Source organism: Podarcis cretensis (genome assembly GCF_951804945.1).
Source record: "Podarcis cretensis genome assembly, chromosome: 13".
Classification (NCBI taxonomy): Eukaryota; Metazoa; Chordata; class Lepidosauria; order Squamata; family Lacertidae; genus Podarcis; species Podarcis cretensis.
The window spans coordinates 53,486,010-53,497,718 of record NC_137182.1 but is presented as its reverse complement, the minus strand read 5'-3'; the positions used below and the strand labels follow the sequence as shown (position 1 = coordinate 53,497,718).

Here is an 11,709-nt window from a genome sequence, read left to right as displayed (position 1 = left end):
TCTGCTCACTTTTCGCCTCTGGCCCTGCTTCCCTCTGCCACGTGGCCCTCGAAAGGTCACCCAAAAGCAAATGTGGCCCCCTGCCTGGAAAAGGTTCCCAGTCTCTGACGGTCAAAGCACAAATCCCATCAGTCTTGTGGCCTCACATGGGGATGAGGCGAAGGCCTGGAGGGGGTGGGCAAGCCTACTGACTGCCCCAATACCTAAAGAGAGCCTCACTTGCAGGGGCAGTATACCTGAAAGCGCCAGGCAGCAGAAACGAAGGGGGAAATTACTTGTGAAGTTTGTGAGGGCATCTGCTTGGTGGCTGCTGTGATGTTCTAGATCAGGGATGCCTGCAATCTAGGTAAAGGTAAAGGGACCCCTGATCATTAGGTCCAGTCGTGGCCAACTCTGGGGTTGCGGCGCTCATCTCGCTTTATTGGCCGAGGGAGCCGGCGTACAGCTCCTGGGTCATGTGGCCAGCAGGACTAAGCCGCTTCTGGCGAACCAGAGCAGCGCACGGAAACGCTGTTTACCTTCCCACCGGAGCAGTACCTATTTATCTACTTGCACTTTGAGGTGCTTTTGAACTGCTAGGTTGGCAGGAGCAGGGACTGAGCAACGGGAGCTCACCCCGTCTCGGGAATTTGAACCGCCGACCTTCTGATTGGCAAGCCCTAGGCTCTGTGGTTTAACCCACAGCGCCACCCATGTTTTGATACTGTATTCCACTGAAATGTTCAAATGATTCTTCGATTGTCCTTGAGTCTATCCGCCACAGTTGCGATCCTCTCCTGCCACACCTTGTGAGAACCGCTGTTTTAAATGTTATTTAAACTGAACTGACCACATTGCATGCTGTGGTTAAACACCCTCCCCCCAGCAAGTGTAGAACAATGCTGAAAGTAAATAAATTAAAATAATTATGACCCAGGACTAGGGAGTTATCCAGAAGCCGGCTGCTTTCCTAGGGAAGGCTAGACACCTGCAGACAACTTGCAAGCCCGAATTCTCCCAGGGAACCATTGCAAGAAACAAAAGTGCTGCAGCGCCTCCCAATGGCCATTTGGGGTAGCACAGCTGTACATATACTGTACAATGTCCCCACTGTGGAAGGACGTGTGGATCCAGAATTGGCCTCCACAGTCACTTACGGACTCATGGTTAATGGTTTATGGAAGACAATCTTACTCGGCTACGAGGGTTCACCCAAAAAGAAGATATAATGCATTCACGAGGCAGTCCCTTGGCTGTAACCATAAAGATGGGAAATAATTGTGTGTGTTACATAACAGCAGCAGCAACGGCATTCTAAATTTTAAAAGTTTAAATTGTTGTTTTAATTGTCTTGAGATTTTTTTCTTTGAGCTTTTTATTTTTTAAAACATTCGGGCAGACTCCAGAGATACTTCTTTCTTTGCATTTAACAAAATGTATATACTGCTTAGTGAGGAGGAATTAAAGAACCCTTTAATGAGGGTGAAAGAGGAGAGCACAAAATATGGTCTGAAGCTCAACATCAAAAAAACGAAGATCATGGCCACTGGGCCCATCACCTCCTGGCAAATAGAAGGGGAAGAAATGGAGGCAGTGAGAGATTTTACTTTCTTGGGCTCCATGATTACTGCAGATGGTGACAAGCAGTCACGAAATTAAAAGACGCCTGCTTCTTGGGAGAAAAGCAATGACAACCCTAGACAGCATCTTAAAAAGCAGAGACATCACCTTGCCAACAAAGGTCCGTATAGTTAAAGCTCTGGTTTTCCCAGTAGTGATGTATGGAAGTGAGAGCTGGACCATAAAGAAGGCTGATCGCCGAAGAATGGATGCTTTAGAATTCTGGTGCTGGAGGAGACTCTTAAGACTCTTGCCAGCTTTTTAATGCCCAATGGTTGTTGACATCTCCCACATCTCTCTGCTGCCCCCTTGCCTCTTACCACCCCACAATCCCAGCAGCACACTCCCAGGGGGTGGTAGTGCCCCCTGTGGGAACAACTGGCTTACAGCTTCTCCATGGAGTAAGCAGTACAGTGGCATAGTGTGGGGGGGGGCAGGGGGGGCGGGCGCACCGGGCGCAACATATGGGGTTAGGGTTAAAGGTAAAGGTAAAGGTACCCCTGCCCGTACGGGCCAGTCTTGACAGACTATGGGGTTGTGCGCCCATCTCACTTAAGAGGCCAGGGGCCAGCGCTGTCCGGAGACACTTCCGGGTCACGTGGCCAGCGTGACATCGCTGCTCTGGCCAGAGCCAGAGCCGCACACGGAAACGCCGTTTACCTTCCCGCTGGTAAGCGGTCCCTATTTATCTACTTGCACCCGGAGGTGCTTTCGAACTGCTAGGTTGACAGGCGCTGGGACCGAGCAGCGGGAGCGCACCCCGCCGCAGGGATTTGAACCGCCGACCTTTCGATCGGCAAGCCCTAGGCGCTGAGGCTTTAACCCACAGCGCCACCTGCGTCGGGGGCGCAAATCCATGGGTTAGGGGGCGCAAATTACTTGCCTTGCCCCGGGTGCTGACAACCCACCCTACGCCACTGAAGCAGTATATTTGTTGTTGTTTAGTTGTGTCCTCCTCTTCGTGACCCCCTGGACCAGAGCACGCCAGGCACTCCTGTCTTCCACTGCCTCCCGCAGTTTGGTCAAACTCATGCTGGTAGCTTCCAGAACACTGTCCCACCATCTCGTCCTCCGTCGTCCCCTTCTCCTTGTGCCCTCCATCTTTCCCAACATCAGGGTCTTTTCCAGGGACTCTTCTCTTCTCCTGAGGTGGCCAAAGTCTTGGAGCCTCAGCTTCAGGATCTGTCCTTCCAGTGAGCACTCAGGGCTGATTTCCTTCTGAATGGAGAGATGGATCTTCTTGCAGTCCGTGGGACTCTCAAGAGTCTCTTCCAGCACCATAATTCAAAAGCATCCATTCTTCGGTGATCAGCCTTCTTTATGACCCAGCTCTCACTTCCATACATCACTACAGTACTGGGAAAACCATAGCTTTCACTATACGGACCTTTGTTGGGAAGGTCTCTGCTTTTTAAGATGCTGTCTACTGTTTTTATCTACTTTTTGTTTTTTTGCAAACCTTTCCAAGTTTTTTTTTTTTAAACAATCAAGAGGTATATAAAGTTTATGTAACATATAAATCCAGACAGGCTCCAGATCCGATTGCTCGCTTTGCATCGGACCAAACGGATATGCCGCTTTCTCCGCAGAGACGCTCAAAGCGGTTTACAAGTATCCAGCCGGCTCCTCCCTCCACTCCTCCTGTTCCTCCCGATTAAGGCCGGCTTGGCCCGGGAATCTTCCCACTTCCCAGCCAACCCGCCTCCTCCTCCTCCTCCTCCTCCTCCTCCTCCTCCTCCGCGCTGGCGTCGTCCCACCGGGCGGAGCTGCCGGAGACTTGCTCCAGGCGGCGCTGCGCGCTCGGCTTCGCGGACCGGCCGCCCGTGCGTAGCTCCGGGTCGTCCCGCAGACCGAGGGGGGGCGCCCTGCTGCTGCCCTCTCCCGGGCGCCGCGAGGATGGCTCCTCCGCCGGGCGCCGCCCGCAGCCGCGCACCCCGCCCCGGGGCGGAGCAGGAGCCGCTGCCGGCGGTGCCTCCTTGCTCCTCCGCGCGCCCCTGGCTGGTCTTGCCTCTGCGCGGCTGCTCGCAGGTCTGGTCCAGGTATCAGCGCCGCCGCCGCCTCCACCTCCGGCCAGGGCTACCCGGAGCGTCCCGGAGAAACGGCGCCGCGATGACGGTCAAGCTGGACTTCGAGGAGTGCCTGAAAGACTCGCCGCGCTTCAGGTGGGTCCGCTTGGCGCGCCGCGCCGTGCGCCCTTGGCGATGCAGCTGGTGCGCTTTTACGCATCGCGCTCCGGCCGGTGCCAGGCGGAGGCAGGCGGGCTGTCCCGCCGCCACGCAGCTGCCCCGACGGCGCGCCTTGCAGAGACGGCGCTCCCGCTCGCTCCCGCGCACGGCTCCGCTGCCTGCCTTCGCCCGCCTCCCTCCTCCACTGGTTGGAGACGAGCCGACAGTTTCTTCGGCCTTGGAGGGAGGACGTCCCGGGGCCGGGCCTGCCTTTCTTTCAAACAAACTCAGAAGGAGAGTTTTCGCTTGGGGAGGGAGGGCTGGGCTGCGTTGTTGGAGAAGGGGAGGAAGTGTCGCCTAGTGGTGAGAGCAGAGGGGGCGGCTAACTGGCGGGGTCCGGAAGAGGGAGAGGTGTTGGGGCTTCGGTGGCGAACCCTAAATGATGGGAGCAATATTATGGAATGGAAGGAAATCAATCGCTCTTTCTCCTTTTCCGAAGGTGGGGGGGGGATTTCTCCAATCATATAGGGACCCTTAGGGTCATCTAGTCCAACCCCCTGCCGTGCAGGAATCTCATGATAAGAGGAGGGGGGCATGTTTTTGCCTCCCTTTCTGGGGCCCTTTGCTCCCCACCTCTCTCCTTTGCACCAGGCTACAAAAGGAGTCCGACAGTGCAGGAAGTGGCAGGAGAGGTGTGTGTGTAAAATACTACTAAATTGGGGGCTGGGGGGGGGCGGACAGGGGACAGTGTGGAGTTGATACTGTGAAGCAGAGCGAGCTGCCAGTGGGGTTGCCAACTTTTCAACCAGCTCTCTGCTCCTGTGTCTTTATCAGCAATGGTCGCTGCAGGAATTGGCCTGTTCCTTGCTGCTTGCCCACCTGCCCTTAATGGCGCAGGAGCAGGCTGGGCTTGTGGAGGGGGGGGTGATTTTTGGGTGAGGGGCGGTAAGTTGGCAACCCCAGTTGTCAGGGCTGCTGTGCTGAGGCTCAGGGCGAGTAAACTGTAATGGAGGAGCTAGCGCCACACTCAGCGCTTGAGAATCCGGCAGAGCAGGTGTAAGACTGCGGGCTATTTCTAGTGGTGTGGTTTTGGTAGTGCCCCCTTCTCCCCCCCTCAAAAAAAAACCCCACTAGCAAGAGTTTCCGGCCTGTACACATGGGAGTGCAGACCTCACGCTGGGGCCAGGAGGCAGGAAGTGATAACTGGGGCAAGGCTAGAAAGCATTCCTGGTGTTGCTTGGGCCCCAAAAGCCCCCTAAACTGGCACGTTTCAGTGTGAGGCAGTCATTGTTGCCCCATATTCTGTCCCTGGGGTGTACAGTGGTACTTCGGGTTACATACGCTTCAGGTTACATATGCTTCAGGTTACATACTCCGCTAACCCAGAAATAGTGCTTCAGGTTAAGAACTTTGCTTCAGGATGAGAACAGAAATCGTGCTCCGGCGGCACGGCGGCAGCAGGAGGCCCCATTACTAAAGTGGTGCTTCAGGTTAAGAACAGTTTCAGGTTAAGTACGGACCTCTGGAACGAATTAAGTACTTAACCCGAGGTACCACTGTATTCGTGCGAAATTTGGGGCAGCTTTCTGAAGAGAAGCATATCCGTTGAGTGGATTTCTGTTTAACTTTCATATGTTGACATTATTATTTTATACTATTCTAATCGATTGTTGAATGTGACTCTTTTGACATAGGCTGCCTATTTTAAAGTTCTGTTTTATTATCACATTTTTGTATTGCATTAGATTGTTATAAGATGTACATTTTTTGTTTCTTCAGCTTGTAAACCGCCTTGAGTATTGGAAGATAGAAAGGCGGTATACAAATTAAAAATGATGATGATGATCCGGCCCTGAAGCATTGCAGTTCAGGCTGGCTCGAAACACCCGTGTGGGGCAGTGATGTTTTGAGGGGTGAATCTGTTGGAGAACCCCAACTCCCCAGGGTCTTCTCTGGTGGTACAGAGGAAGATGGCGTTGGCTGTATATTTTTCAGAGCTGAGGGACTGAAAAGCCATTTGGACAGGCCCCACCAGCAGTAGCATGTTGCTTTAAACAGCCATGGTTTCCCCCACCCACCCAAGGAATCCTGGGAACTGTAGTTTGAGAAGGGTGCTCGTAGTTGTTAGGCACACCCTTACAGAACTGCAACTCCCAGAGTTCCCTGGGAAGGAGTGACTGGCTGTTAAACCGCTCTGGGAATTGTAGCTCTGTGAGTGGGGCTCACCTGACAACGCTCAGCACTCTTAACCAAACTACAGCTCCCAGAATTCCTTGGGGAAGCCATGATAGTTCAACCGGGGAATTCTGGGAACATTCGCTCTCTGAGAAGGAAATAGGAGCCAGCTCTTGACTCTCAGCTCCCATAATTCATTGGGGGAAGCCATGACTGCATAAAGTGGTCTGATCCTGCTTTATATGACAACACTTCAAACCGCCATGGCTTCCCCCAGAGACTTCTGGGAGTTTAAGGCTGCTGAGAGTTGTTAGGAGAGCCCTTTATTTCGCCTCACGGAGCTACGATTCCCAGAACGGTTTAGCAGTCGGCCTCTGTTCTCTGGGAATTGTAGCTCTTGGAGGGGAAATATGGGGTCTCCCGGCAACACTCTCGGCGCCCTTCACCAAACAACAGCTCCCAGCATTCCTTGGGGGAAGCCATGCCAGTTTGACACATCAATCCCACCTCCCAGGGAACTCTGGGGAGGGGGGAATAGGGGTCTCCCAATGGCTCTCGGCGCCCTTCACCAAACTACAGTTCCCAGGAGTCTTTGGGGGGAAGCGACGCCTTCTCAGAGTGAAATCGCTTTGAACGTGAACATGGCCCTGAGAGTCACAGACGATCTCCTCACGGTTTCCATTCTCCAGCCGTGTGTGGCTGGGACATGAGAGATTTTTTCCAGGCGTCACTGATTTCCACTTGTAGGATGTTCTGCCACAACTTTCCTCTGGTGGGACGCCCAGTGGGTGGTTTTAAAAATGCTTCTTTTTCCCCAGCTGAGAAAGGCTGGGCCGTCTCTCTCTCTTTCCACAAAACACACACACACTTTTTTTTGGGTGTGCCGCAGCATCGTCAAACTCGTGTTTTGTGTTTGATGCCGGTCCGTCTTGCTGCGTTCCTCCTCGCTTCCTGTGGTTTTGCCACACTTCCCTCCTCGTCGGAGCCGATTCTGAGTTTCTTCCGCTCCGGTTTGAGCCATAGTCCCAGTGCATTGTGGGGGATGTGCGCGCGTGGCGGCCATCTTGAAACGGCCTGAGTTTGGTGGCCGTGTTGAGCAGCTGGAGCGGGAACCCAGTTTGGAGGTACTTACAGAGCACCTCCAATCTAGGTACTAACTCAAGTAAAAGCCAGGAACCAGGCAAAATTTGGGAATCAGGCCTCTTGTTGGTCTCCCTGCAGAGGGCCTTCTCGGTGGTGGCACCCGCCCTGTGGAACTCCCTCCCACCAGATGTCAAAGAGAACAACAACTACCAGACTTTTAGAAAACATCTGAAGGCAGCCCTGTTTAGGAAAGCTTTTAATGTTTGATGCGATACTGTATTTTAATATTTTGTTGGAAGCCAATCAGAGTAGCTGGGGAAGCCCAGCCAGATGGGTGGGGTATACATTATTTTATTTGTTTGTTTGTTTGTTTGTTTGTTTGTTATTCCAGCCTACTAGACCACATGCATGAGTGTGCTGCTTAGGGTGGGTGTCTTATTATGGGATGTGTGCTCCTCCTCACCCAATTTTGCAGCTTCTGTACAATGCCTCTGTCATCTAAGGAAGACTTGGCAATTTTTTAAAAAGCCAATATTTGTGATATCTCAGTGGCCCGTTTGCAATTCTAAGCTGTCGCCTGGAAGAGTTTATTCCCGGCTCTTTCCAGAGGTCCTTGTAACATAGAAATTGTAGTCGGACCCATATACACTAAAGATTTAAAGCAGCAGTCAGGTTTTTCTCCCTCCAAAAAGAATCTTGGGAACTCTAGTTTGTTATGGGTGCTGGGAGTCCTGCCTATTCTCTGGAAGTTCTCTGGAAGGAAGCCCTGTTCAGGGAAGTTTTTAAAACATGTGACATTTTAATGTATTTTAAATTTTTGCTGGAAGCCGCCCAGAGTGGCTGGGGAAACCCAGACAGATGGGCCGGGTACAAATAAATTATTATTATTATTATTATTGATTGTTGAAACACTCTAGGATTTGAATAATAAAATTATAGAGTTCAAAGAGACCCATACGGTCATCTAGCCCAACCCCCTGCTATGCACGGGGGTTGTCTCTCATTTACTTACCGGTATTTACTTATTACCTTCCCTTCACCCCAAGGTCCCAGGGTGGGTCATGGCATTTATTATATGGAAAAATTAGGGGTTGCCCTCCGCTCATTCTCCTCCGGCCGACAGTGGACTTAGGAGACACCAAACGCCCAGATGGAGAGTTGGGCTGCGAAAGCCAACCCCAAATTTTCCACATATCACGTGAAAATGCAGCATTAAAAACAGAACAACAATCGCAAGACTCAGACAGGTCCTGAAAACCATGGCAACTCTTGGCACCCTTTGTTGTTGTTGTTTAGTTGTTTAGTCGTGTCGGACTCTTCGTGGCCCCCTGGACCAGAGCACACCAGGCACTCCTATCTTCCACTGCCTCCCGCAGTTTGGTCAAACTCATGCTGGTCACTTCGAGAACACTGTCCCACCATCTTGTCCTCTGTCGTCCCCTTCTCCTTGTGCCCTCCATCTTTCCCAACACCAGGGTCTTTTCCAGGGACTCTTCTCTTCTCATGAGGAGGCCAAAGTCTTGGAGCCTCAGCTTCAGGATCTGTCCTTCCAGTGAGCACTCAGGGCTGATTTCCTTCCGAATGGAGAGGTTTGATCTTCTTGCAGTCCATGGGACTCTCAAGAGTCTCCTCCAGCACCATAATTCAAAAGCATCCATTCTTGGGCGATCAGCCTTCTTGATGGTCCAGCTCTCACTTCCATACATCACTACTGGGAAAACCATGGCTTTAACTATACAGACCTTTGTTAGGTGATGTCTGCTTTTTAAGGGTCTCGGCACCCTTAGCAAACTACAATTCCCAGGATTCCTTGGGCAGGAGGAGGGGAAGCCATGGTGCCATTGTGTGTGTCTGTTGTTTTTAAGGTTGTGGTTTTGTGTTGCAAGCTGCCCTGAGACCTACGGCTATAGGGCGGCATTCAAATTTAATAAATAATAGTAGTTGCTTGTCACTCTGAGAACGTCTCTTTGTGTGTGGCAAAACCAGTTCGCTGTGGATAGGAAAGGTTTCCAGGCAACTGGCAGGAAGTGGTTGCAACGCCAGCCGAGGCAGGAAGCTTGCGAATCAACCGCAAGGCAGCTTTCAGGGTTGGCGGAGAAGAACGGAGGTGCTACTAAAATGCTACTCAGCCCCTAAGCTTAGCTCCTGGGCTCACCTTCATAGCTCCTGTACAGATGGTCTTTTCTTGCAAGTTCCTGTCTTGCTACCTGGTTTGCCCCACGGAGGACCTTAAGGTCCCTAAATAGCAACACCCTAGAGGTCCCAGGTCACCCTAGAGGGACGCGGGTGGCGCTGTGGGTTAAACCACGGAGCCTAGGACTTGCCGATCAGAAGGTCAGCGGTTCGTATCCCCGCGATGGGGTGAGCTCCCGTTGCTCGGTCCCTGCTCCTGCCAACCTAGCAGTTCGAAAGCATGTCAAAGTGCAAGTAGATAAATAGGGACCACTCTGGCGGGAAGGTAAATGGCGTTTCTGTGTGCTGCTCTGGTTCGCCAGAAGCGGCTTAGTCGTGCTGGCCACATGACCCGGAAGCTGTACGCCGGCTCCCTCGGCCAGTAAAGCGAGATGAGCACCGCAACCCCAGAGTCGGCCACAACTGGACCTAATGGTCAGGGGTCCCTTTACCTTTAACTTTAGAGGTCCCAGGCCGTAAGGAAGTTAGATTAGCCTCAACCAGGGTCAGGGCCTTTTCAACACTGGCCCCGGCCTGGTGGAACTCTCTGTCCCATGAGACCAGGGCCCTGCAGGATCTGATTTCTTTCCGCAGGACCTGCAAGACAGAGTTGTTCCGCCTGGTCTTTGGCTTGGAATAAACTTGATCCCCTTCCCCTCTTTCCTTTTTCCTTTCTCCTTCCGTGATGGAACTCCTATTTGGGGACTTCCCCGGCTTTTTTCTGGTCCATGTAGGACCAGACTGGATAGTTAGCCTTAGTGAAGACTTGAAGTTTTCATCCCCCCAAAAGTTTTTTATTGAGTTCCACTGAAATGAAGCTGCATTTTAATGTTGTCTTTTATTCTTGTTTTTAAAGTTGTATTTCAATCAATTGTTTTATATCGGGTGTTAGCTGCCTTGAGCCCGGTCTTGCCTGGGGAGGGCGAGGTATAAATAAAATTTATTATTAATATTATTATTGCCCGCCTTGTGATGGCCAGCTTGGCTAGCTGACTCGGCAATGAAGGGCCGTAGCTCAGAACAGCTGCTTTGCATGCAGAAGGCCCCCAGTGGCATCTCCAGCTAGGGCTGGGGGAAGATTTCCGGCCGGAAATCCTGGAGAGCCACTGCTGCTGCCAGTCCGGGTAGGCAATACTAAGCTGGATGGAGGCAGCTTCTGTAGCTGTGGTTCCTGATTTGCAGGGGGTTGGTCTAGAATGGCAGTCGTGGTCCCTTCCAACTCTGTAAAGACCTGGCAGTAACAAACTGCAACGGAACGCCTCTTGCCACCCCCTTGCTTATCTAGCCCTCTTGCGTTCTCCATTCTGCTATTCTTAATTCGCCTCCTGAACACTTTAGGCCAGGGGTCAGCAAACTTTTTCAGCAGGGGGCCGGTCCACCGTCCCTCAGACCTTATGGGGGGCTGGACTATATTTTGGAAAAAATATTCCTGTGCCCCACAAATACAGTGGCGCCTCGCAAGACGAAATTAATCCGTTCCGTGAGGCTCTTCGTATAGCGGTTTTTTTGTCTTGCGCCCATTGACAGCTTAGCGGATTAGCGCTATTAGCGGTTTAGCGGCTTTTAGCGATCAGCTGTTAAGCGGCTTATCAGCGGATCAGCTGATAAGCGGCTTAGCGGCTTAGGAAAAGGGGAAAAAAAGGGGAAAAAACCCGCAGGAACTCGCAAGACATTTTCATCTTGCGAAGCAAGCCCATAGGGAAATTCGTTTTGTGAAGCGCCTTCAAAACGGAAAACCCTTTCGTCTAGCGGGTTTTCCGTCTTGCGAGGCGTTCGTCTTGCGGGGCACCACTGTAACCCAGAGATGCATTTTAAATAAAAGGGCACATTCTACTCATGTAAAAACACACTGATTCCTAGACTGTCCATGGGCTGGATTGAGAAGGTGATTGGGCTGGATCCAGCCCTCGGGCCTTAGGTTGCCTACCCATGATTTAATTCAACCCCCTGTGATGCAGGAATCTCTTTTTCCCCCAAAAAAGTTTTGTATTGATTTTCCACATTTATCACAAAAAAGACATAACAAACCACATAACAACACAATTAGCAAAACTAAACACAAAGAAAATTTGTAACTTTAAATATCTAATTCTCATTACATTGCTAACTGACTTCCTCAAACCCCCTCTATCTGAATTTCATTATATCACCGATATAACAGTTCTCCAACTTCATATTTCTAATAATATTAACCCCTTTCATTAACTAACCTCTTTTCCTTTATTAATATTCTTATCCTTAATATTTACTACACACATTCTTATTCTACCCCTAGGCCTATTTGTTACTTTCAAGAATTTTCTATTTATCTTATATCACGATATTTAGCTAAATATTCTTTGGATTTCTTCCAATCCTCTTGTATCTCCTCTTCTTTCTGGTCGCGGATTCTTCCAGTCAGGTCGTCCAGCTCCAAAAAGTCCAACATCTTCATCTTGTGATGCAGGAATCTCAACTAGATCATGTTACGATATGGATGCAATGCAGCTGCAAAGTGCTAGCTTGAAAAGTAAAC

At 51.0% G+C, this 11,709-nt stretch overlaps 1 protein-coding gene across 1 annotated transcript in view; it reads left to right on the top strand.

Moving 5' to 3' along the window:
- Positions 1-3,586: 3,586 nt before the first annotated feature.
- The window catches only part of ACAP1 (ArfGAP with coiled-coil, ankyrin repeat and PH domains 1), a 54,449-nt gene continuing 46,326 nt past the window's right edge, over positions 3,587-11,709 (top strand). Inside the window, exon 1 of the mRNA XM_079951820.1 lies at positions 3,587-3,761. Within this exon, the coding sequence (XP_079807946.1) occupies positions 3,709-3,761 (53 nt within the window). The 5' untranslated portion in view covers positions 3,587-3,708. The remainder of the gene's footprint in view (positions 3,762-11,709) is intronic.